This window comes from Lentinula edodes, assembly GCF_021015755.1.
Source record: "Lentinula edodes strain Le(Bin) 0899 ss11 chromosome Unknown C8R40scaffold_8, whole genome shotgun sequence".
Lineage (NCBI taxonomy): Eukaryota > Fungi > Basidiomycota > Agaricomycetes > Agaricales > Omphalotaceae > Lentinula > Lentinula edodes.
Genome location: NW_025764314.1, coordinates 873,118 through 898,319, shown reverse-complemented (window position 1 = coordinate 898,319; position 25,202 = coordinate 873,118). Strand labels below are relative to the sequence as shown.

The window sequence follows — 25,202 nt, the reverse complement described above, 5'->3', positions numbered from 1 at the left end:
CAGCTCCCTCTACATAGTCAGCCAGCCTTACAGAGCTTCAACAGGGTGTATATAGTAGTAGCAATAAATAGTCAATAATAAGAGCGCCCAGCTTCAATAGGCACAAATGAAACAAGACGCGTACAAACGCGTCGCGTCGCGTGAGAGCATGTAGTCACGTGCTAGTCGTCACCGGTGACTGTTACTTCGTCTCCTGTTCACATACTACTCTGCGAGAACGTTCAAGGATGATCAAATTATCTCCGCATGAAGTACGAATACTATACGATGGTATGCTCATATGCACGACCTTTCAACTTCTTCTGAAAGATCTCAATAGCGTGTCGAAAATGGTTCACAATCGTCAGTATAATAGTCGCCCCAGCACTTTTTATCATCAACGCTCCTTTTGGTCGTTTTGCCCTCAATGGAAAGAGTATCCTTCTACTCGACGGTGTGTGCTACAAAGACCTACAGTGTGACTCTTGCCTTAATACTCAACAGGTAGAAAGTCGTGGATAGCGATGGAAATAGTGTCTCCTTTAATGTTCATCCTTTCTTTCTTGAAATCACCACTCTCTCGGGGAGAGCCGGTGTCATTTGAGCCTTCTCTCGCTCAGTATATTTTAGCAGCGGCCTATCTGGTTCATTATTTCAATCGCGCCATCATTTCGCCTCTTCGTACACCGTCACGGTCCCAATCTCACATCATAGTTCCAATCGCCGGAGTACTGTTCAATGTCTTGAACGGATCATTAATGGGAACATATCTCTCCTCTCCAGCAGCATTCGCACATCTTTCACACGTTCGGCCGTCATTCTATGTTGGACTCAGCCTTTGGGCCATCGGCTTCGCTGGAAATATAATCCACGATGAAATTTTGCTGGATATCCGGCGTAAAGCGAAAACCAAACCTGATGGAAAGGCAACTAAAACCAGCAATGAATTCGTAGAGACCAAGAAGACTTCCGAGCATTATGCAATCCCTTACGGCTTGCTCTACAAGTATGTCTCATATCCAAACTATTTCTGTGAATGGGTGGAATGGTTCGGTTTCGCTTTTGCCGCATCGCCCTTCCCAATCAATGCTTCAGTGCTTGGCTATGCTGTAAAGATTCTGCCTTTACCATCCACTCTCCTTGACTTCATTTGCGCACCTCCTTCTCTCTTCGCGCCCAGGCTCACACCTCCGTGGATTTTTCTCCTCAACGAATTAGTTCTGATGCTCCCGCGGGCACACAAAGGGCATCTGTGGTACAAACAAAGGTTTGGTGATTCGTACCCTAAGGAGAGGAAGGTTGTCGTTCCATTTGTGTGGTAGGGCCGAAGACGTAGGACTAAAGACGATACTTTGAGTTGGCAATGATTGTTAGGACTCTTTTTCATGATGGTTGTGAAAGAATCAAAGTTCTTTGATTGATGATATCTTCGATATTTTTGGTACATCATCCATGTTAATATTGATACCTGTATCTGTCTCACCAGGTGCACCTCCATTCGCTACCTTGCTGAAGCACCGGCGAAGAACTCTATATCAGCTACCTCATGGTTCTAATTCTTCAATGGTGATTACACTACGACCGGTCAGCCCCTGCCAGTGGTCAGCCCTACGATAAAAGTGAATAGGTCGACTGAATTACGATTTAGGTAAGACTGTTTAGTGTTGAATATAACAGTCGCTTTCTCATAATCGCATGACTGTCCAGGTCAGCACGTCGCTATCCCGAGAAAGATGTATTTGCCTCGGATCCAGGCGTATATACATCTTACATGGAACGAGATATATTGCGAAGGCTCCAGAGTGCTGTACTACATATAAGATACTCCCAGTTCAGTTTCGACGCATATCACGTGCTGGTCACAGCTGTGACCCCGCCAAAAATCTCAAGGTGCAACGAATTGGTCTTTCGAGTAGTTTTCATTTGAGTTATGCAAAAATTAAAACACGGGCACTGTTAACCTACTGCTTAAAGACAATATCAGATTTTCTGAGATTTTATAGTGAAGAATTCAGAGATGAGATAGCATTCTGGCAAGAGTGTCTAAACTAAGCGCCAAGTCCTTAATGGTCCTCGGTTCATATTTTTGTACATTGACTGCACTTTTCTCATCATCCCCAGCTGTAAATCATGCTTGAATGAGCAATGTTTTATTATGAATAACCTGGGTGATCCATCCATTCTGAGAGTGGAATAACTTCAACAAGAAACAAGATGCATACCATGGACAAGCCACAAAACTGTGCTGAAATGATGAGTATTTTGCTCTACAGGCATCTATGCACATCTCTTACTACAAAATACAATACAAAGTCCTCAAGTGCTGTTGTTCTTGACTTTTGAGTTTTTTCAAGAATGTTGAGATTCATCAAAAATGGTGAATTTTGTGATTTCGCACACCATAAAGCTATAGGCTTTCTCAATTATGGATATAAGACTTAGATTTTCTGGGTAGGTCTACCTACGAGGGTACTCAACAGGGCCCGTGTTCTCAATAGACTGTATTGGGGCTGGGTGTTGAGATAAAAAGTGCTCAAGGATTGTCACTCTGAAAGTCACTGAAAAGCACATGACGTGCGTCGAAACTGAACTGGGAGTATCTTATGTTTTTTCAGTGCTTAGAAATTGTGATCCCACGGCAGAATCAAAAGAGACCTATTATGTGTCTTCTCATGAGAGAATTCGAGCAAAACTCCGAGAGGGATGCTCAACAGAAATATACTATCTTTCGAGATTTTTTTTACACTAGTCCAACGTCGGTAAATTTTGCTGCGCCATTCGATGCGGGAGCGAACATTTACTGTGCCCTATCCTGTTATTGCCGTAGATCTCTGGATCCTTGTAACACTAAGCCAACGTCGGTAGATTTTCTACGCCATTCGATGCGGGAGTGTGCATTTACTGTTATTGCCGTAGATCTCTGATGTTCTTTGATGACAGTTGTATCAACAAAACCGTCCGTTGAGCACTGTTCGAACTCGACTGAGTTGAGTAACGCTCCGTCGAACATATCGTTGTGAGGCGATTGTCGCGCAAAGGTCAGCAGAAACGCCAACATAGGCAGTAAAAGTGAGCCATGATTCCACTTTGTTAGCCCAGTGATCATCTGAGTATTCATTCGGTCAGATTCGGTCTCGCCAATTTGAGCGCCCGTTCTCCTCCTTATCATCTTCTCCCGCACTCGTGCAAGAAGGTGCGTGATTTTCCTTCCAGGAACAAGGTAATTAATACATCTTGCAGATCATTTGTCAAGTCATCGAACTCAAAACACCAACCGTCTATGTATAGCCGTGTATCTGTCACTCTATATACCTTCAGTTTGGCGGTTATTGCTACCTTTCTTCGTCCGCTACAACTACCCCACCCGTCAGTACGTCTTCCTACCCGTGGCATTTTCTGTCCACTGACCACTGTGGCTTTCTGCAATTCATTTCCCTACCTTTAGAGTAGCGGTAGATTATGCCCATAGGAGAAGACGTTATGTTTGAAGAATCGTGGATATCTCCCACCATAGTGGTCGACGACGATGCTATAGATATCCATGCAAAACATCTCAACAATATAGCTAGTAACATCGTGACTAACGCTACCAAACTTCAATGTCCAACGTGTTTCAGTTTCTTTCCTGAAAAAGATTTCGGCCGATGCATAGGCGCACCTGTATCAGAATTTCCTCTCCTCATAGGGCAGAGTGGGACGAATCCACGGAAACGGAAGCGGACGGAGACGCGGACTGCACATGAGACGGCGCTCGCTCCGTGCCATGCCTGTCTAGATAATCTTGGGGAAGAGGAAGGAGCAACATGGGGTAGATGCGACAACCCAAAATGCTGGTCGCGAAGAGAAGATGCCTTTACGATAAAACCAACCTCAGACGGGGATTTTTCGGAAGATGATCACATTGATTCCTTTTTCAGAGGGTCTATGTTCAGACCTACTATGCCTTTCGATCCTTCTCGCGCCCAGCTAGACGGTAAACGGACGCTGGGCCTCGTCTGTCCCAAATGTTCACCAGAGGGCGGACTAGGCTGTTCGCACAAATGGATTTGTGACATATGCGCGTTCTGGGATAAGCACCCATTGGTTTGGGAGTGCCCGGGTTGCTTGGACGATTATTGTGATGAATGCGAGGAGGTTTACTTTGGGGGGTTGACAGAAGAAGAACGATGTTTCGAATGTGGAAAGAGGGACTTATGTAGGAGATGTAGGGAAGGCTTGTCATCACCCACGGATAGCGACAGCGGACTCCACAACCTTGATCTGAACAAGCAACTTTTCTCATGGAGATGTCGGTTATGTAGTTCTCCTGTGTGTTCGGCCTGCATTCCTGCTGCTCATGCAAACGGGAGGATTGACTCATGTCGGAATTGTTGCTCGCATCTATGCGGAGCGTGTCGCAGCGTATTGGCCTGTCAGAGGTGTGGAGAGGAGATGTGCCAGCTCTGCTTGAGTGAGTCTTTGATAATGCTTTGCCGCAAGTGCGAACATGGCGGCTAGTCATATGTATGTATGTTTTATTTGCATATGATATATGCATAACACTTGTAATACTAGGCTCCACTGTTGTGGACTGCACCTTGCTTGGGCAAGGATACTTAGGCTAAATTTTGCTGAAACTGATACAAATACCTATCGAATCCCTTCTCAGGCTGGATTCGAAAGATCTGACGACAGCGTAAGAGTTGTTGTCAGTAGGCAGAGGAAATATCATGACATATGTGGGATATCAGTGGCAAAGAAATGTGTCATTAGTTTGAGTATTGAACAAATCAACTTGAAAAGAACACAGTACGCCCGCAAACTTCATTGTCATTGAAAGAAGGCCTGATCATGAGATGTTTGCAAAAGCTTGAGGCCAAGCACAATCACAATGTGCCTGCACAAAAGTACTTACTGATTAATTCCAGAATATATCTTGCAAGCAAAAGGTGATATGAACCAGTGCCACGAATCGCGATTTCGAAATAGTGAAAGGTCCCATACATCTTTACAGGATTGTTACATTGAATTCATTTGTACATACTGCAGACACTTCATTTCTGTTCTTTGATGTCACCTCCCCCGACAAAAGCTCAAGGCCTAATCGAGGCCAGATGTGTATGGTAGCCAACAGGTACCACAGTGGTAGCAGTGACAGGCCTTGGACAATCAAGTCCATCATTAGGATCGCAAGCGACTGCACCTCTGAATGGATGTTCAAGATACGAATGGAAGGATTTGGCCCTGGAGTCAGGTGGGATATTGGCATTTTGGTGCTCAATAACAATCTGACCGCAAATTGAAACAAAGGCGTTTCCGAGGATTTCAAAGTCGCTGAGCTAGAAGTAAAGGAAGGGACGATTGGAATGTTGGTGAGTCGGTATAATTACTGAACTTACCTCGTTCCAGATTTGAGCACTGACCCTCGTCCACCAGAGTTCCCGGTGGTAGAAGGTTACAGCAAACATATTTTGAGCAAGCAATTTGTTCGTGAGAGCGGAAGCGACGGCCGCATCGTAAGATGAGCTGAAATCTTTCGGGAACGGGAGTACAACGTTGACCTAGTAGTCCAATTGAATGTCAGTAGAATACAGAATGAGATGCGACTGACCATAGCCAATGTAAATTCTCCATCTGGATCCATGACCTGTGTGTCCATTATTTTTGCAAGACGTCTACCTCCTTCTCGAGCGAGGTTGTTACAATATTTATGTATAGCCGACTCGCCGCCAATCCATTCGCGCCATTGCAAGGCGTAATGAACCGACAAATAGGGCGTGTAGTCGATCGTACCATTGTCTATATGAGTGAGTCAGCGGTGCCGGATTTTCATAGAGGCACACTTACATTGGAACTGTGAAATAATGTTGGTCTCAGGCCGGTCAGGACCTGGACTGACATAAGACGCGGAGGTAGGGATAGTGGTCAACATAATTTCTCGGGATCTAAGAACGTTTGTAAGCTCAAGAGCAACAATTTGCGAGGATGCGCAATTGCGAATAACAGGATACGAACCGTTTAGAAAACCAGATGAAAGCACATCCTCGTTTCGCGTTCAACCATTTATGAGCACTCTGTAAAGGAAGATTTAGGAGTGCTCTTTTTGATGCTGAAAGAAACATGAACACACTCACGCTGACGAAGAAATCAGCACCAGAAGCGGCCAAGTCGAGAGGCTCCTGGCCGACTGAGTGGGCACCTAGTAGTAGAAGCAGCCATTAATATCCGTAAGATTAAGGTCAGAGCAAGATACCTACCATCAACTACAGCCCACACGCCTGCATCCTTACAGATCCTGACCATCTCCTTCCAGGGCATCGACGCTCCAGGGTTGGCAACAATCGAATCAACAACAGCAACGATCTTACTCCCCTGAGGAGCGTTCCGCTTAACGTTATGGATATGTCTCTGCCACCCTTCGAGGATAGCCTCGCGCGTAGTCGGGAAGAGGAGTTCATACTGAGAAATCTCGACATCCGGATTCGTATCATGGATGTATTGGATAGTCTTGTAGACTGTACCATAGGTGGTGTTGACTGCAGCGAATGCAGATCTTTCATCAGCGATTGTGATCAGCATGTTTCGAGATCGATGAAGAACTCACAGCGTATGATAATATCGCCGGATTTCCAGAGGAAGTTCCTCAAAACAAGACCCATCCCAGTTGACGTATTAGCGGTCATGACGATCTCGTCAACGTCCGAGGCACCTACGAACCGGGCGAGTTGCTCCCGAACGCCGATAAGAGGCGGGATGAACCCGATACGATAGTAATAATCAGTATTGTCTTCCTGCCATACAGTCAGTTCATTGCAAGCATCGGTAATGACTATAGGAAGAGCGCCGAATGATCCTAGTAAGAAAAGAAGAATAGTATGTGGTCGTTATCAGAGAACAATTACAACAAAGCTTGTTATAGGCTTCACCGTTGTTGAGGTTAAGGAACCCCTTGTTGAAGCTATAGTACTGAAGGAATTCGTGTCCGAACCTAGGAGGGGCACGATTCTGGAAGAATTGATGAGGCTTTTTTAGGAGTTGGTCGAGGGCCACTGGTTCGATGGATTTTTTGGAGGACATTTGTGTTTGACGTAGGGTTCGAGATGAAAAATTGAAACTTAGAAATTGGCGATAGCAAGATGTTCGAACAGGTCCTTTATATCAGAGATACGAATGGAGGTTAGAGCTCCGACTATAGTGACAATAGAATTTCCTCTAGTCAGAGAAGTCACTTATGAAAGGATGCATGAGACTCACGAACACCGCTGGGACTTTCTCCAGTCAGCCACCCCAAAACTTAACAATATTTACTTCGTTAGTCTCATCGTAAATGAAATTATGACAGTCGTCTGAGTCTCCTATCAGAGAAGTAATGACAATCCGTATGCACACCTCGTACCCAGTAAACGATGTTCGAATGTCAAGTGGTCAAGTGTGTTCTGGAAGGTGCAAAACAACAGTAAGTAGATGGAGTCTGTGGAGATAGCAGTTCAAGGACCTTATCATGATGCCACCTGCCCTACTACAGTATATACTTGTCAATTGTTATCTGCGAATCCTGGTCTTCTAGAAACTCGGAAGCGAGAGTATATCCTTGAAGAACTTGAGTCTTGAATCAACCACAGAACATTCTCCGTTGTGCGGGTTCCGAATAATGAACCTTGAACACATGTCTAGCTTCCGACCTTGTAGGATATCGTTACCGTGTCATATGAGAAAGCAAAACGGGGGTCTTTACTTGAGGGCCGCATTGAAGTCTCATTACACATAATACTAAGGGATTGTAGTTTCAAATAGGAAGGTGAAGGATGAGATTTCATTCGTCAACAAGGGATAGAAAAATAGAACATACAGACGATTTCCTAATGACCGAGCATCAACGTTCAGATCCCTCTTCGTAGTTCTGTTTCTGGTTGCGAAGGATGATATATCGGACTTGTTAGGCCTGTATTAGGCAACAAGCGAGAAATCATGAAGGATAAATGTATAGCATTCTTTACCAACAAAACAGAGCAAAGTTAGGATCATGCGATGAAGACGCATAATAGGGACTAGAGCTCCACTAGCGAACCATCTTGAACCATTGTATTACAGCTTCTTCTATAACCTCTTCTTGTAATCCGCTGACCTATTGACGCCGCCTGTTTTGTGTAAGACCGTGCTGCCGAACGTCCATTCGCTCCAAAGTCACGACGAAAGAGAAGACGAGGAGGGTGTTGACTGAGACGATGAGTAACGACAGCTTGAAAGTAATGATGAATTGAAGATTAGAGTTAATTTGATGATGCGAGTCCTGTTACTGCAAACTCACCAATGTAGAAGACGTTCGTCGCTGCCTGCATTGAATTGATCATTAATCTTGATTCACTTTTTTCGTCGCGGAGTCGAACGGTGTCCAGAAGCATACTTAGTTAAATAGCGCAAATAAGTTCTCCATTCCTTGGTCCTATGATTTTCATCGTCATTGAAAAAGTTTTAGGAGACACTCAGATGAGGAGGAGACCACTAGGAGACCCTAGGAGACCACGGAGAGTGTGACTCACACGGTAACATCACAACTTGGCCTGGTTTCGGCAAACCCGGCTCTGAGTTATGACTATCCACAGCCTGCCCGTTGAAATCCTTGAAAAAATTTTCCATATCTGCTTTCGAGAAGCCGAAAAACCTCTCATACTTCCTGATCCTTATGGCCCATTGGAAACGTCGACCCAGAACCACTTTCACGCTGCTGCGAACGCATTTCCTCCTCCGCACGTGTGCACATTCTGGCGAAACATCTGCAGCTCTTCCCCAAAGTTCAACCCTACTCTCTCTTTGCACTACAGACATGGCGACGACAATAAGAAGTTGTCAGTAGTGTCGTATTCCTCTCGGCTCTGTGCGTTTCTCAGACTCACTGCACCACATCCAATATCTATCTCCTTCCAAATCTCCACGAAAGATCAATATGGAGGGAACTATCTTCATGAGTGGTATAGCTCCGAGGAGATGGTGCTTGCCATAGGTGGAACTTCAGGTCTTATACACATCCTTGAACACCATCATCGTTGGAAATCAGCTACAATCTCAATTCCCTATCCCATTATCCCGGTTTTCTTCCCCGAAGATATGGTCTTCCCTAACCTCAAAAAGCTTGATGTCCATATATCTTCCTCTTCGAATGACAGGCCTGATGAGCCTGGCCGGAAATTATTTGGACCTCACTGTACTCCCAATCTCTGTGTGACGACATTCCAACAAGATCATGCATGGGACTTGACATTGCGCTGGAGAAGTAGTAGTCTCATACAAATCATCATACTCTATAGCGTCTATATCGAATGTGATGATTTGCGTGCTTTCAAAGAATGCAACAGCCTCCATACCATCCACTTTAGCTCTTGTACCATGTTGCCATCATTCAACGATGTTCCATCCGTCCAACCCATTATACTTCTTCCTAATGTCAACACCGTCTCTTGTACATGGACACTCCCTAACTGCTATATCAAATTCACACCGCTTTCATTCCTCGCTCTCCCCAAACTTCGAAACTTGCAACTTCAATGGAACGAGGGACTGGAGCTAGAAGTGATCAAGTTGTTCGAGCGCTCTTCGTTCAAGCTCGAGACGCTGACCCTTATCCAAGCGCAGCGAGGCGTTTATAGGCCGCCCACAGAGCAGTTCGTCTCTTTGATGACGCGCTTCTCTGAGGCAGATTTGATCAATCAGAGCCTCGTTGGACTGGAATTAAATCACACTGATGCGAAATGGGATGTGAATGAATTTAGGGAAATCATGGAGGTATTATCTCTCGGTGAAAGAAGTCCATCAAGTGGTTCTGGTGATACACAGAATGCTGGGGGTCTCAATGAAATTTCTCAAATTCCTCATTTTGACCGGTTTCCCTTCTTGAAGCAGTTGACTATAGCTGCGTATACGATACCTGATCATTCAGCATTCACTGCGATGCTTAAATCCCGTCGTCGTCAATCACCACCATCCAGCCTCATTTCTAAAGGGCAGCATTCGTCCACATTGCTTCAAAATTCACCTCGAGATAGCGTCGGTTTAGAGATTCTGCGACTTCGATGTTCAAAGTCGGCATTCCTTGAAAAACAAGAGTTACTGAACCACCTTGAAACCTTTTCGGACGAGGGGCTAAAGCTCTTTTACGACCCCTGGGTGGGAGTTTCACGGAAGAATCTGACTCTTTGGAGTCATCCTAGTTACGAATTGAATTGATTTTCTGAGAGCCAATCCATCATGATTGAGACAGAACATACATAATTCATCAGTAAAACCAGTGCCACCAATGTTTATACCGAGAACGGACCCGGACTCCCTGGGTGGGCCCGTGGTGGAGATGGATTGGTTCAAGTGTGATGATACTTCAGGATATGGTGTCTTGACACCAACTTGAATGGGATGACAATGTACACCAATACTCTATGCAAGTGAAAATGCCTACTGATAAATTCTGCAACGGAAGGATATAAAGTTAGCGATAGTAGCAAGCAGTGGTTTTCAGAGTACATTTACTGATAGAAATTTTATGGATACATAGATCTTGGATTTTATATCAAACACCAGCCCTACAAATTATAGTTATGTCTACGACTTTTCGTTGTCATCGTTTTTGAATTTCTAGTACCAGTTTAAGCACTCTGGGTAAGGACATCGCCGTCAACCATCCTCTTCAAGCTCAGTCTGATATTGGTTGGTCCCGAGCTCCTTGACACTGGAAATAGCCACCAGCAATTCATGATTAGAATTTAGCATACTGAGAACCTTGGCCATCTCCTCCAATGCAAAATCTTCCATCTCTTCCAAAAGAGCAAGATCTTCTCTGTCATCATCCAGGAAACTGGAAGGCCGAGCGGCTCTACTGCGACGTTTCTGGGCCAAAGTGTGTAGTTGGCGTTTGGTAGCCTGGACAATAGCATTGACATAGTCGGCATTGAGCACGGAGGGTCCGCCTAGCAGTTTTACACAGTCGTCAAGAGCCTTGTATAAGGATGCTAAGAACGTTGAGTCTTGTTCATCGGAAATGACACTGATGAGCTGCTGCAAAGTAGCGGCAATCATCTGATCCGTGAGTGTTCCTGACTGTTGGCCGCAGTGAAGGAGCATCGGTAATAACCTGGAGAAGGCAATTTATTATGGGAGGAGACATTAATTTGGAGACGTACAATGCGCATGCTTCTCTCACCCCATCATGGAAGTAGAATCGCAGAGCAGGAAGAGTGATTTCCAAGCTTTGTGCCAGGTACGGAGCATAACGAGCATTCAAGGTGGACGCGAATATCACCATTGTCTCGAATGCCTGACATTTTTCCTCGATAGCTGCCGTGCGGATCCCGAACGTTTGACCATCCATGTTCACAGTTTCCCATCCATCACGTTCCTCGACTTTTTCTTCGTCTTCATCTAGAACAAACACACATTAGGAAAATGAGAGAACATGCTTCACTAGCAGAGGAAAAAAGCACCATAGACCGACACATCAGCCTTCATACTAGCAGTTGTCAATAGGTCGGGCATGACTGCCGGGAGATACGGCTCAAATTCCGGCCCCATAGCCTGGCATATCTTCGCCCATGTTCCCATTAAATAATGACTTAGTTGAGTGTCTTGAGGGTCCAGTGGACTCTCTGGACGACAAGAGTAAGTAAGAAACCCATTCAAATCGATGAAATGATGCACTTTGTATTCGAATAAGCAATTCAACTAGGGTATTCGAATCTGGCCTGAAAATTTCACGTCCCACAGCGATAGCTAAAAATTTGTTCAGGTGGGTATCAACATCCTGTATAAGGTACAGACCTATCAACCCTGCACATTCCATGGCTTTGAGCCTCAGCTTCCTATACTCTGCGCCGCTGGCGTTCCGGAGGACATTTATCAAGAGTGGCATTATTGAGGGGTAATACTGGTTAGAAAAGTTCAAAACCCAATAGGAACAGCCCAATCGTCCATGTGACACCTACTTTGGCAAATGTAGCTTCACTAGCATCAGCGACCATTGCCAGAGTCGTTATGACCTGTTCTTGAACATGTCTCTGAACTTGCGTCGGGTCTGCCTCAGGATTTAGAAGTTTCAAGAGTCTTTGCACTATAGGATCTAGGTAGGGGAGAAGTGTATTGCGTTCCACTCCCTCGCAGAAATTGATCAACGCGGCTGCCGCATGAGAATGTACACTGTCCGTCGAAAGCTATGAGCGTTTGTGAAAATGGGACGTGGTAACGCAACGGACCGAGGTTCAGGATCTTCAAGAGCTGGAATAAGTACTGCAAACAGTTGTTCATGATATTGCTCTATTATGTCCTATACAGCGAATTGTGAGGGTCAAGTGACATGTTCAATGGGGATGAATTTCGTACCTCGATGTCGGTGCATAGCTGGCCTCTTCAGACAACATCAATATGCAGAGCATCCTGACTGAATGGCGGGATGTAACTTACACACACTGACAAGCCGCATAACGAACCCTAGGATGTGAGTCCTTGAACATTGGTACTACCAGTCTGATGGAGCAAGTTGAATCAGAAGCGGAAGACGATATGAAAATCGACGGCATTTACTCGACGACTCTTCCAAGTTCATTAGCCATCACCTGAAAAAGATCAACTTCGAGAAAATTATCATGGCGCAAAATTAACCAACCTTTCCTGTTCCCTCTGCGATCGCTGCAATCGCCATAAGTCCGGCATGTCGAGAACGCCAATCATAATTTGCCATCATCGATGGGATGTACTTTTTGTTCAGTCAATTCGAGGACCCCGTTGTAACAAGAATATCCGTTACCTGGAACGAAGGAGGAAGAATCACTTTACCACCCATCGCACAAGCTAGTCTGTCTAAGCTCTGTTCGTACAGGGCTGGAGGAGAATCATTTTCTGCCGCACTAGATGTGGTAGGCTGCACCGAAACATGTTCAAAGGTGTTGAGAAAAATGATATCCATATCCAATGCTTACATCTTCAGCAAGCCACCGCGATAATCCACCTGGAGTACCATAAGGGCTCTCCTCATCCAACTCTGCCATTCCTTCCAGGCAAGCACGTACCATAACAGCTATCCACCCTTGACCAACATTGACGCCTGTGGGCGACGTTGGTGAAGAGTCTATATGGACAAACAGATTGTTGAGGTAGGTACGAAGAGGAGACTGATAGATACGAACTTTTTTTGAACATACTAGGCCGGGCCTCACATAGGGATAACATGAATTCCAATGCACTGAGCCGTAAAGATTGACCCTCTTCCTCATCTTCTGTTTCGGTCACGGGTGATTCTCTTGAAGGACTTCCTGTGGGAGTAGCGAAGCTACCTATGAGCTCTTGTTCAGACTTTGGACCGGAAGGAGAGAACATAAATTAAGAGCACCTGATTGACCATCTCCACCAAGTCCTGTAGGATAAGGCGCGCGAACCGTGGGGGTTGGTCCAGGGTCGGTATTGGCAAGCAACAATGGTGGAAGAAAAGTCAACAGGGCACTGAGATGAGGATGGAAAAGGTTCGGGTGAGCAGAGCACAAAGGAGTTAAGGCAACGAGGAACGATTGTAAGTGTGCCGTTGGAGTTTTATCCTCTGTGGATGTAAGAGTAGCGGAGCCGGATGGCTGGTTGATAGAATGAGCTAGTGGTGGAAGGGTGTCCAAAATAGGATACATAAGCGAGAGGGATTGAGCAAGTTGATGTGAATCGGCATGCGACAGATAGGCGACCGACGCGAGCAATGCAGCATATCGAACCTGGTCAGCAAGTTAGTAGATGTAACACAATTTGAAGCGAGGCTACATGCATCTATGCTTTGTTCATCACGTAGGCCTTTCCCTAGCACGCCTAGGACTGCATCCGTCTGTAAATCCATAACTAGATTCGGACATCCCGCAAACACTCGGTAAGCACTTTCTCTGAGACCTTCGCCCGCTACGCCATTTGTGGCACTCGTAGCTTGTGTCATAGAGAATACTTGTGCCTGGAGGGCATGCCATGGTCTTCCTCGCAGCATGCCTTGATTAGCAACATCTGATATTGTGTCGACCGTTTTTCTGCGAACTGAAGCTGCAGGTTCATGAGAGAGTGAGTGGAGTAGTAATCGTTCAAGGTTGGTGAGTGCAGAAGTAGTAAGATGATCAAACAGTGAAAGTCGAGGGGCGGACAAGGAATGGAAAGAGGGTACCGGTTGTGGTGTTGAGCTTGAAGCGGAGTCTGTGCTGCTGAGTGTAGTTGGGGTTGGGACCGGACGGAAAAGAAGACGGCGGAGCAAGACCAAGGAAAAAGAGCGCATCTAAACGGAAATTCAGAATCATCTCAAATGTTATGTAAAATCGCAATGAAGAGAAAAGCATTGTTAATCTTAGGGCACATAATGCATAGAATACCGAGAATAAACGTGAATGCGGACTGCAAGGCCGAACTTTGCGCACTAGCCCAAACTAAGAAATTTACGAAATATAATCTCCGAGATGATCAAAGATATCAGTGGTCCAGGTAGCCACTCGACATTTTGTGCGAGTGGAAGCAGCCAACAAGCTCTAGTAGTAGCAATGATCGCTCACCACCTCAGTGTCGGCAGCAATAGAGAATTGCGCCAGGGCCAAAAGATATAAATCTGGCGCATGAGCAAGCCGCTCATTGACAGCTTTTTCTGCACTGTATATCCATTAGTGAATTATATTTGGACGGATCGAACATATTACACACTTTGAACGTATTTCATTGTCTCCCAAGACGAGATTTGACAGAATCTGGGTCAACTCTGCAGTAATTTCTGGAGGAACGACTGGTTCCATGGATAGAGGCAGTGAGGGAATCACTGGTGGCGCTATCGAATCGGCCTTGATTCCGGGTGTGTCTTCCAAGTGGGCTGGTAGGAATAAGGAAGGACAAATTGAACGATAGAGCGCGATGATACAACAGGCCAAAGAGTGACAACCAAGGAGAACTCAGAAAGTTCAGACCCAGAATTGAGAACGCCCTTTTCGCTTCCGTCAGGTGATCATGCGTGTATTCCTTCCCTCGACGTCCCATATTCACTAGGCGTTATGGAAGGTACCTATTCCCCTTCGCAGCTGCCTGCATCTTCAATCAAATACCACCATTCATACTTCACGCCTGCGGAAGTTGAGATTATGTCAGAGAAGCAAAGAGGAAAGATGACTGTCACACAAGAAGACAAGATTCGTCAAAATGCTTGTGGATTCATTGATGCTATTGGGTCCCGGATTGGGTTGTGAGTGATCATTCTCATTCTGTGTCTCTCCTTCTAACAACAACCTATCAAGCCCAAGAAGAACTATCGCGACGGGTCAGAGTCTCTATCATCGTTTCCATCTTTTCTTTCCTAGGAAAGACTTCAATTTCCATGTACGAACCTTGTAAAATATCCGACGTCGACTGAGCAATGATCCAGGATGTCGCCCTCGCCGCCTTGTATGTCTCTACCAAAATGCACGACACACTCAAAAAACCTCGAGAACTGCTTGCCGCTTCGTATGCCATCAGATTTCCTGATCTTCTCTCGAAATCCAAAAGCCCTTTTGGGGAAGTCGACATCGACACGGTGGACCCGCAAGTGTGTTCATTTTTCATTTACAACAAATTCCTTCTCAATCAGGTTAGCTTGTAGAACATGACCGACAACGGTTGCTTGCCGTGGAACGTTTGATCCTAGAAACTATATGTTTCAACTTCACATCTCGAATGCCCTTCTCGTATGTCATCAAAATGGGCCGTGCTCTTGGAGGTATGCATATGCTCTTACGGCAGAGAACTTTCTGTTCAACTTTCTTCTGGTAGCGAGCAAAAAGTTAACCAAGTTGGCCTGGCGTCTGGCAATTGATTCGTTAGTCAAGCTGCTCGGGTACATAACGATCGTTCACACTTTCGGTTTCTAGACATCGAACATTTATCCCAATTGAATATCCGCCTCACACTGTGGCATTAGGAAGTATCTATGTTGCCGCAATCCTTGGATCTTTTGAACAACCTGAAGGAGAAGAGCGACAAGAAAATCTCAAACTCGCTGGATCGTTGGGCCAACGCGGAGACTGGGAACAACAGTTCCAAGCTCATTTGGAGGATCTAGAAGGTACACCTGCAGATCATGGTTTCCCTCGCTATCTCTCTCTAAATGCCTCTGATCTACAGCAATCGCACACGTCATGGTTGATCTGCTCATTCAACGTGCTCAGACAACCGCAAATACATCTCCTGCAACGCCTTCTTCACCGTCTCCTCATCCTTCACCCCGCAATGCTTATTTATCATCGATTCAATCCAATCCTACAAATCCCTTTAATACTGACCAACTCATTCGCCTCAAAATTGCTATGCGGGAATCTGATCACGATCCTCGACCCAGAGAATCTTGGCAAGATCCCGACTCTGCCAGTGCAGTCGGGCGGGAAGTTATCGGCCGGAACGAAGGCACTGTGAGATTCTTGTTCGAACCACCAGGTTTTGCTGGTCGTTCATAGACTGTGCAACTATATATAAGGGAAATGTTCTGGTAATATAAACACAGCAATCGGTTACTAATTTTGTAATATCGCATACAGCGAGGAAGTAAGTTTTGAATCATCAAATTTTGTGCATCAGAATTTCATCTAATCTGCGAACTGAAGATCGCAGTTTGCGTCAAATTATGGTTTAACACAAAAATCTTGGAAAACTTACTAGATGCTTTTTGTTCCGAGCTGTCGTCGAATCCAACATATCAGAGCGCGTTCGGACCCATAACAGTGGTCGATGACTCTTCCTGACATCACCTTCCAACCTTTGAACATTTTGCTGAACATCTGTCCTCGATAACTTTGAGCCACCAGTCGAAGTGCATGACCAGGTTGGGTTCAAGATCCGACCTAACGATCCCGAAGTGTCATCTTCTGAACAAGAAAAGGTAAGACCTGAACCACTCTCAGATTGCAAGCCTGAGCAGGGCTCTGTGGGGTTGACGGAAGGCTGAACGGTTTTTTTCCAAGTCTCAGCGTCTATTGGGGCCGCATCTTTCGACTCATCAGCTAGAGATATTGGTTTATTCATTAATTCCTTATAATTCGCGGTGGACAAGGCGCGTCGCTTTGAGAAAGGGGTGTTTCTAAGGGTGAGTGTCCGTTTAACTGCGCCTGGTATGGGACCTGGGCGACCCACAGGACGTAGATACGTGCAATCTTTCAATGATGAATTTAGAAGCAACAAGTGGAAATTTGGAAAAACGTGGTATACACACCTTGCCCACTGTTCGCGCACTTCGTACAAAGGGAGCACTCTTCCCCGCTTACTTTTTCGCATTTGTAGCGTAGTTCTCTACATCTATCGCATGCTCGATGGTCTATGGCACGGATATCATCATCCACGCATGGAATACTGGCTTCAATCATCTTACCTTTATTTCGAACTACCTTCTCTTGAGGCGGTTCTTGGTCTGGACTGGGCTCTACAATGTTCTCATTTTAGCCGCAAGCTTTTAGCTTTCGAAGTCGTCACAAGACATCACCTGAGCACGAAGAAAAATCTGAAGCATCAGACACATGCCATGCATATGGCCGCAAAAATGGGGGGCACATTGGGTACAGGTGCTTTTCTGGCTGGGACGAACGCCACAAATTCCACTCATCGTGATCCATCGCGAGACTTCAAAGTGCGGCTGTCCTGACCTGAGTTTAATCCTGTCACAAAATCACCAGAGGTAGCCCTAGAGGAGAAATCGAATGTAGACGTGGTAAAAGTCAGTGGTTCAAAGTTGCCACCCAAATGAAAACAACGAAGGAAAAGGGTGTTTTAAAAAACCACGGCCCGGCATGATTTCGAAGTCAGAGATGCAGAGATGTGTCTAGATGTGTATAATGGTTCGACAGCTTCGATTCATAGATAACGATCATCAGACTACCATTCGTCAAACACATTCAGCATGCGAACAGAGTGCCAAGATTGGAAACTAGCCGTATGGAGCAATTCATTGTCAGTCGAGTCAGCCTCGTTATTTGACTTCGTTTAGTGCCTCTCCTAAAGGTATAGTATTTGTATGATTGTGCGGTAGTGTCACTGTTTGTAGCCAAGGCTCAAGGGACAAAGAGATTTGCAGAGGCCCTAAGAGGCCCGACAAGTTTGGCGCAGCGTGAGTAAATAGACACGTGACGTACTCTTGTACGTGACTTGTTTGATACTATCATTACCAACGACGGTACTTAACATTCGCGAGCTCTGCCTCGCCCTAACTTATCCTGCCGGGCCTTAGGATCTCTGGTCACACTCTGATGTACAGTAAACATCCCCGAAATTGGGTGGGTGCAACCCCTTATAAATGTCAATTATTGCATAGTATACTGTTAATCTAGCCCGCTTCCCCACCCAAAATCAGATTCAGCGTTGAACACATCTGTTTGGTGATTGTATCCATTACGATCTTCAGAACAACCTGCCATGAGATGTACACTGTGAAGCGGCGGAGGAAGCTACGCCGCACTGTTGACATCAATCTATTCACAGACTTATTTCTTTAGATATAATTCCTCCATGTCTGGTCGAGCAAGATGGTGGCTATCTGGAGACATAGGCAACTACGTTCACAGGAAGTTTGTGCCAGATTTAGACCTGAGTATGATCCTTGCCCATGGTATTCGTTTTGTGCAGGACAGAATGGAGTAGGTGGCACTAGTATGCCAGGACGCTGACCCATTTCCAGAATTGGAATCAATACGCTACCAAGGTGCAAATGGTGTCATTGTTCACAAGATAAAACAGCGCGTTCCACCAATGGGACATAAAGTTTGTTACGAGATTATGTATACTCTGATTGCCATCTCTTCCATCTCTTCCACTTGCTGATTTGTCTCACTTATGATCCCTGATTCCGTGATGCTCAGGCAAAGGTCAGGGATCTGTACAGGATCCCAATGCTCGGGCAAAAGCAAAAGTACTTGGACTTGCCGTAACTGAGCAAAGACGTAAGAGCGATTATCACTGCGTGCAAATTCTGATAAGTTCACGTGGCTTAGCCTAAACTTATTGGAAACTGCCGAAATGTGGCAGACTGATAAGATATTGACCTTATTGGACATCAAATGAGAAACTTATGTGACAGGGTGTCACGTATGAGCTCTATAATGGGACATAACTTTATCAAAACTTAGGAGATATTAATTGATCAATTATTTGAAACTTATGTGACTATATGTCACAAAAGGTTCGAATAATGAAGATAACAAAAGGAAAACTTATTAGATACACTGGGAATAGTATTTGGTCAATAATGATTATATAAGATACATGAACTTATAGGATAATTCCAGGAAATTTTCAAGACAAAAGGAGTTATTCAAGTATTGAAAAGGATATAGGAACTATAGAATACTTATAGAATACTAAGTGAATACTTATTAGATACAAGTTGAAAATAGATTGGACATAACATAGGAGACTTATGTGACACTGTAACACAAAGATCATATATAAGATTTGTAACTTATGAGAGATTCATAGGAATTGGAAAGGAATTGGGATCAAATATACATGGGAAATATTCTTGATAAGAGAATGTATGTAGTAAAAGCTTATGAGAATAAAAAGGGAAACTTATGAGATGCAACAAAAAGATAAGGGTAAAAGAAACAATAACAATGTAAACAAAGAAAGTAAAAACTTATGTGATCCAAATGATATGCATGATACAGTCAGTAAGTGTGGCATCTTCTGCACTTGGCTAGTCCTGAAATTTTGTATATTTGTATTGTAAAAATTGGTCCAGATATGTCAAGCATGATGGAGGGTTGTGAAGCCTGGTTAAGTGTTCCAAAAGTAGGTTTCACACCCCTTGGTTAGGCTTCACACATTCCTGTATAAGGTTTCGGGACATGTGAGCAGGCTTCACACATTCCTGTACTATGTTTCGGAATACTTGAGCAGGTGTCACACCCCTTGGTCATGCTTCACACATTCCTGTACCATGTTTCGGAACACTTGAGCAGGTGTCACACCCCTTGGTCAGGCTTCACACATTCCTGTATAATGTTTCGGAACATGTGAGCAGGCTTCACACCCCTTGGTCATGCTTCACACATACATTCCTATACCATGTTTCGGAACACTTGAGCAGGTGTCACACCCCTTGGTCATGCTTCACACATTCCTGTACCATGTTTCGGAACACTTGAGCAGGTGTCACACCCGATGGCAGGCTTTTGGACTCTGAGAGGGAAAGGCGCAGGGTGCTCGGGTTGTGCTTTTATTGTGGAGGAGAACATATGAAGGTAGATTGTCTCAAACTGCAGGCCCGTACAGGACAGAACTACGATGCAGATAACTCTGAATCGGATGTTCTGGGCTCCAATGATGGTTCCGAGTAATTCCTAATTTTTTCTACATTTTAATTCCGAATTTTCCGACCATTTCCGAGTCTTAGACCGAGTTTTCCTTTCCTTTCATGATTTTCACTTATTTGACCTTACAAATTCCTTTCTTTCCGAACTTCGGCCCGATTTTTATGCCTTTCATGATTATTGATTGTTTGACATTATGATTTACTTCATTTCCGAATTTCGGCCCGATTTTTTGCCATTACTATTCCAAATATTCATTTTTTATGCTAGAATGCATTTCCGCTTTTTCCGAAATTTCGGCCCGAGATTTTGCACCTTTCCATGATCAATTTTTGTTGACACTATAAATTACTTTGTTTCTAAGCTTCGGACCGCTTTTTTTTTCCATATGTTCCACTCCTGTTTCGAGTTTTTGAATATTCAGGTAATGTTTCATTGTAACGACTATTATTGCTTCATTCCGGCCCGATTATGCCGATGTTTTTGCTTATTATTGATTACTAACTGTTCCATTCCATGTTTCCGACCTTGCTCCGATTTTTCCGTCATTTTATTGACATTATCTCAAGCTTGCTCATTAGCACTTCCATTCACTTATCTGTTATCATTTCTATTTATGTTGATTCCTTGCTTCACCCACAAGCTGCTCCTCTGTTTTAGTAGGATTTCATTGATTATTTGTTAGGATACAGTTTCTACTCCCACTTAGATCCGTTGATCTGCCGGGTAGACTGAAACACTCTTTTCCAACTCATTTTTTATGATTATCCTTATAGCGCTTTCCGGCTTTGCTTCCCTTGGAACTTCCGGTCTCGGGATGGTTCTACCATCATTCTGGACACTTTGTGTCAATTTCGGCCTTTTTAGGCATCGCTCTTGTGTGGATATCAGCTCAGGTTATCATTTCTGGCAGCACTTTGTGTTGATTGGTATGCCGGACTTTTCCGCAGTTTCCGACGATTTTTCCGGCCCAATCCCGCCCCTCGGCTCGGATTTTATTCCGAAATTTTCCCTACTCCATTACCCTATCCTCCTACATCACCATTTACTCCAACTTCGGCTCTTGATTCATGGCTTTCGAGGGCTCAAGCGTACTTGGGGGATACTGCTGTATTCCAGTTCTGTATTCCAATTTTCGGACCGGCCGCTCCTGATTTTTCCGAATTTCGGAACTTGTTTTAGTCTTTCAAGACTTCAGAACACTTTCCGGCTGGCCCGGACTTCGGAAGTTACGTGGTCATCCATTCTTTTGTTGATTATTTTGTTACGAGTTTACTTTGTTTCAATCTGGTTTTTGTTTGCTTTATTATGTTTCTTTGACCCCCTACATCGGCAGGCCGATCCTTTCCAATTTCTCCAAGACTTCCACTTTTAATTTATTCTTCACTACTGGATCTAATCCAATCCCTTTGCTTTACTATACTTTACTATTTCACTGCACACATATTCACAGAGGCCTTCGTGGGCTCAGGCCTAACGGGGGGATACTGTCATATGCATGCAATTCACCCCATACGCTTCCCGGCCCGGCCCGGAGCGGCCGGACTTCGGAATAATTACCTTGTGACTTATTTATTATTCTGAGCTTTCATCGAGGTCTTATGACTACTGTATTTGGGATGTATATAAGCTAGAATACTTTGTACGTTGTAGTCAAGCTTGAAATCAAGTGTACCATCCTATCCCAGTCTTTAATATCTTCTTTACCCTTTGCTTCCGGACTCCCGGATCATCAGGAACCCCATTTAGGCTGCTCATCCCAATCTTGCACTCTTGCCATAATTCCCAGGGACACCAACAGTGTGTGAAGGGTGTTGCTAATAGCTTCACCAACGTCCCACTCCCAGTGTGTACTACAGGCCAATACTCAGTTCCGGACCTCGGAATTATCCCGGGCCATTCCCGGGCCAGATCCGGCCTCAGAACCTCTATAGTTATTGACCTGTAGGCACGGTCTTGTCAAAGCATGACCAAGGGGTGTGACACCTGCTCAAGTGTTCCGAAACATGGTATAGGAATGTGTGAAGCATGACCAAGGGGTGTGAAGCCTGCTCACATGTTCCGAAACATTATACAGGAATGTGTGAAGCCTGACCAAGGGGTGTGACACCTGCTCAAGTGTTCCGAAACATGGTACAGGAATGTGTGAAGCATGACCAAGGGGTGTGACACCTGCTCAAGTATTCCGAAACATAGTACAGGAATGTGTGAAGCCTGCTCACATGTCCCGAAACCTTATACAGGAATGTGTGAAGCCTAACCAAGGGGTGTGAAACCTACTTTTGGAACACTTAACCAGGCTTCACAACCCTCCATCATGCTTGACATATCTGGACCAATTTTTACAATACAAATATACAAAATTTCAGGACTAGCCAAGTGCAGAAGATGCCACACTTACTGACTGTATCATGCATATCATTTGGATCACATAAGTTTTTACTTTCTTTGTTTACATTGTTATTGTTTCTTTTACCCTTATCTTTTTGTTGCATCTCATAAGTTTCCCTTTTTATTCTCATAAGCTTTTACTACATACATTCTCTTATCAAGAATATTTCCCATGTATATTTGATCCCAATTCCTTTCCAATTCCTATGAATCTCTCATAAGTTACAAATCTTATATATGATCTTTGTGTTACAGTGTCACATAAGTCTCCTATGTTATGTCCAATCTATTTTCAACTTGTATCTAATAAGTATTCACTTAGTATTCTATAAGTATTCTATAGTTCCTATATCCTTTTCAATACTTGAATAACTCCTTTTGTCTTGAAAATTTCCTGGAATTATCCTATAAGTTCATGTATCTTATATAATCATTATTGACCAAATACTATTCCCAGTGTATCTAATAAGTTTTCCTTTTGTTATCTTCATTATTCGAACCTTTTGTGACATATAGTCACATAAGTTTCAAATAATTGATCAATTAATATCCCCTAAGTTTTGATAAAGTTATGTCCCATTATAGAGCTCATACGTGACACCCTGTCACATAAGTTTCTCATTTGATGTCCAATAAGGTCAATATCTTATCAGTCTGCCACATTTCGGCAGTTTCCAATAAGTTTAGGCTAAGCCACGTGAACTTATCAGAATTTGCACGCAGTGTATCGTTTAGCGACGACCTTCTTACTAGATCGAGGACGAGCTTGCATCTCGTCATGTCTCAAATCGTGTTCTTGGCCATGTTTGTCGAGACCAATTCTCCGAATTTCTCTCATCCTAATGATAACTATGGTTCATGAGTAACTTGAAGTGCTAGAAAGAATTGTCGAGATGGTCAAGGAGATTTTCAGGGTGATTACTTGGCCAGCCCTTTCACAAGGCTAGGACTTTCAAAGGCAATTCCTTTGGAGCGGAGACATTCACGAACATGCTGAGATAATCTGTATGCAGTAACAATGAAAGGGTTACCATAAACCTGTACGGCTTGGGTGCAACGTAGAACAAATGAGAGTGGAGGGAGCGTGGTCGATTGTATTAGAATGGCACAGATGATTACCGCTATTTATGGAACTTTCAAGTTATCAGACCTTCGATCTCGGTCCGTGATTACAGACAGATACATTCCAACCCCAATTTTCACTGCTTTTGTCTTATCACAACATTCATGAGTGGTGTTCAAAAGACTGCCATCGTCACTGGTGCCTCTTCAGGTAATAGCTCTTGCAAATGCAAGTTCAAGAGATATCTCATGACATTGTCAGGCATTGGACGATACACTGCTATTGCCCTCCTGAATGAGGGATGGAACGTTGTTGTCACTGCTCGGAGATTAGAGGCCCTTCAAGAAACACAGGAAATGTCTTCAAATGCTGAAAGCTGTCTTTGCGTGGCTGGTGATATTACCGATGAAACCTTTGCGATAAATCTCTTCGAGCAGGCAATTGCTAAATTTGGTGAGTGTTCTTATATCTCTTATTCGTCGGCTCACAACGTCAATAATGCAGGGCGACTGGATCTTTTGTTCAATGTATGATTTGCTTGTAACCTATAAATGGTCAAAGTGCGCTCACTTCCTTGACCAGAATGCTGGAATATCGTCCGCCCAGGTTCCAATTGAAGATGTCTCCTTCGACACGTTCCAAAATGTTCTGAACATCAACTTGGTAGCGCCTTTTATCTGCACTCGGGAAGCAGTCAAAAAATTTAAAGCTCAAACTCCCCCTGGAGGTAAGCCCGTTGTCTCTGCAGACGTCGTAATTAATGACATACTAGGCATCGAGGTCGCATCATCAATAATGGTTCCTTGTCAGCCCATGTACCGCGTCCGCACTCTTATGCATATACGATGTCAAAGCATGCGATGAACGGTCTCACCAAGTGTACTTCTCTCGACGGACGCGCATTTAACATTGCCTGTACCCAAATCGATATAGGTAGGGAATCTGTCAAAATTCTCAGCGGCTGATCCGATATCGATTGCACATAGGAAATGCGGCTACAGATATGGGAGGACGGCATGGATTAGGTGCATTACAGCCAGACGGACGCATAATTCAAGAAGGCGTGCTTAATGTCCAACATGTCGCCAGCACGATCGTGCATATAGCCAGTCTTCCGCCTGATGTTACTGTTCTCCACGTCAACATCATGTAAGATCTCTTTCGATTCGGTATTTTATCTGATACTTGACCATGCAGGCCCACCAACGTCCCATATGTTGGACGAGGTTAATAGAGTCGAAGCGTAGGATTCAATATCATTCCGACTTATACAGAGTTTTCCTTCTATTTCCCCTTACAAGGTTCATATAAGTACATAGGCCTCGTGAAATAATTTGTCCGTATCCGACAAGCCTCTGATTACTCGTAATATGATTGCAGAAACATTGATAGTGGTGAATAGAACCCTACAAGGATGAAGCACAGTTGGATAGGATGTACGATGATGAATAATAAAACACGCAGAAGGAAAGCCTGAAGGGGGAACG

The 25,202-nt window shown here is 44.3% G+C and overlaps 11 protein-coding genes across 11 annotated transcripts; 7 read left to right on the top strand and 4 right to left on the bottom strand.

The window, feature by feature from the left end:
* Positions 1 to 227: 227 nt before the first annotated feature.
* Positions 228 to 1,301, top strand: C8R40DRAFT_1067641 (uncharacterized protein; the record flags this gene model as incomplete). The annotated part of the gene is made up of 3 exons (XM_046225930.1): positions 228 to 270; positions 320 to 433; positions 484 to 1,301. The coding sequence occupies 3 exons, from the start codon at positions 228 to 230 to the stop codon at positions 1,299 to 1,301; spliced, it is 975 nt and encodes a 324-aa protein (XP_046089181.1).
* Positions 1,302 to 2,602: 1,301 nt separating this feature from the next.
* C8R40DRAFT_1093686 (uncharacterized protein) lies at positions 2,603 to 3,113 on the bottom strand. The gene has a single exon (XM_046227612.1). It carries the CDS (start codon positions 3,095 to 3,097, stop codon positions 2,795 to 2,797), a length of 303 nt encoding a protein of 100 aa, XP_046089180.1. The 5' UTR covers positions 3,098 to 3,113; the 3' UTR covers positions 2,603 to 2,794.
* C8R40DRAFT_1093681 (uncharacterized protein) lies at positions 3,114 to 4,556 on the top strand. The gene is made up of 2 exons (XM_046227611.1): positions 3,114 to 4,482; positions 4,534 to 4,556. Exon 1 carries the CDS (start codon positions 3,439 to 3,441, stop codon positions 4,474 to 4,476), a length of 1,038 nt encoding a protein of 345 aa, XP_046089179.1. The 5' UTR covers positions 3,114 to 3,438; the 3' UTR covers positions 4,477 to 4,482; positions 4,534 to 4,556.
* A 425-nt stretch (positions 4,557 to 4,981) lies between these two features.
* C8R40DRAFT_884517 (pyridoxal phosphate-dependent transferase) lies at positions 4,982 to 7,300 on the bottom strand. Its single transcript, XM_046236558.1, has 10 exons — positions 7,213 to 7,300; positions 6,885 to 7,147; positions 6,563 to 6,811; positions 6,216 to 6,494; positions 6,093 to 6,157; positions 5,974 to 6,032; positions 5,806 to 5,903; positions 5,570 to 5,757; positions 5,358 to 5,519; positions 4,982 to 5,297 (listed from the first exon to the last, which is right to left on the bottom strand). Exons 2-10 carry the CDS (start codon positions 7,033 to 7,035, stop codon positions 5,052 to 5,054), a joined length of 1,497 nt encoding a protein of 498 aa, XP_046089178.1. The 5' UTR covers positions 7,036 to 7,147; positions 7,213 to 7,300; the 3' UTR covers positions 4,982 to 5,051.
* A 1,244-nt stretch (positions 7,301 to 8,544) lies between these two features.
* Positions 8,545 to 10,489, top strand: C8R40DRAFT_1093667 (uncharacterized protein; the record flags this gene model as incomplete). Its single annotated transcript, XM_046227610.1, has 1 exon — positions 8,545 to 10,489. A coding segment is annotated over one exon (1,627 nt), but the record flags the coding sequence as incomplete, so codon positions are not given.
* A 131-nt stretch (positions 10,490 to 10,620) lies between these two features.
* Positions 10,621 to 14,735, bottom strand: C8R40DRAFT_1038978 (armadillo-type protein; the record flags this gene model as incomplete). Its single annotated transcript, XM_046223789.1, has 18 exons — positions 10,621 to 11,077; positions 11,127 to 11,364; positions 11,427 to 11,588; positions 11,641 to 11,712; positions 11,761 to 11,866; positions 11,925 to 12,135; positions 12,192 to 12,262; positions 12,319 to 12,343; positions 12,400 to 12,462; positions 12,520 to 12,551; positions 12,602 to 12,691; positions 12,743 to 12,856; positions 12,915 to 13,039; positions 13,122 to 13,268; positions 13,343 to 13,691; positions 13,718 to 14,230; positions 14,502 to 14,595; positions 14,647 to 14,735. The coding sequence occupies 18 exons, from the start codon at positions 14,733 to 14,735 to the stop codon at positions 10,621 to 10,623; spliced, it is 2,958 nt and encodes a 985-aa protein (XP_046089176.1).
* Positions 14,647 to 16,540, top strand: C8R40DRAFT_884282 (cyclin-like protein). The gene is made up of 7 exons (XM_046236556.1): positions 14,647 to 15,175; positions 15,228 to 15,309; positions 15,356 to 15,517; positions 15,565 to 15,688; positions 15,742 to 15,787; positions 15,840 to 16,033; positions 16,093 to 16,540. Exons 1-7 carry the CDS (start codon positions 14,988 to 14,990, stop codon positions 16,419 to 16,421), a joined length of 1,125 nt encoding a protein of 374 aa, XP_046089175.1. The 5' UTR covers positions 14,647 to 14,987; the 3' UTR covers positions 16,422 to 16,540.
* On the bottom strand, positions 16,494 to 17,857 carry C8R40DRAFT_884319 (uncharacterized protein). The gene is made up of 6 exons (XM_046236557.1): positions 17,601 to 17,857; positions 17,441 to 17,527; positions 17,330 to 17,380; positions 17,174 to 17,275; positions 16,621 to 17,114; positions 16,494 to 16,562 (listed from the first exon to the last, which is right to left on the bottom strand). The coding sequence occupies exons 2-6, from the start codon at positions 17,508 to 17,510 to the stop codon at positions 16,551 to 16,553; spliced, it is 729 nt and encodes a 242-aa protein (XP_046089174.1). The 5' UTR covers positions 17,511 to 17,527; positions 17,601 to 17,857; the 3' UTR covers positions 16,494 to 16,550.
* Positions 17,858 to 20,639: 2,782 nt separating this feature from the next.
* C8R40DRAFT_1093658 (uncharacterized protein) lies at positions 20,640 to 21,403 on the top strand. Its single transcript, XM_046227609.1, has one exon. The coding sequence runs from the start codon at positions 20,689 to 20,691 to the stop codon at positions 20,944 to 20,946; it is 258 nt and encodes an 85-aa protein (XP_046089173.1). The 5' UTR covers positions 20,640 to 20,688; the 3' UTR covers positions 20,947 to 21,403.
* Positions 21,404 to 21,416: 13 nt separating this feature from the next.
* Positions 21,417 to 21,922, top strand: C8R40DRAFT_1093657 (uncharacterized protein; the record flags this gene model as incomplete). The annotated part of the gene is made up of 1 exon (XM_046227608.1): positions 21,417 to 21,922. A coding segment is annotated over one exon (238 nt), but the record flags the coding sequence as incomplete, so codon positions are not given.
* Positions 21,923 to 23,781: 1,859 nt separating this feature from the next.
* On the top strand, positions 23,782 to 25,077 carry C8R40DRAFT_884233 (uncharacterized protein). Its single transcript, XM_046236555.1, has 7 exons — positions 23,782 to 23,925; positions 23,977 to 24,168; positions 24,220 to 24,242; positions 24,298 to 24,442; positions 24,496 to 24,648; positions 24,702 to 24,864; positions 24,913 to 25,077. The coding sequence occupies exons 1-7, from the start codon at positions 23,880 to 23,882 to the stop codon at positions 24,944 to 24,946; spliced, it is 756 nt and encodes a 251-aa protein (XP_046089171.1). The 5' UTR covers positions 23,782 to 23,879; the 3' UTR covers positions 24,947 to 25,077.
* Positions 25,078 to 25,202: the final 125 nt, after the last annotated feature.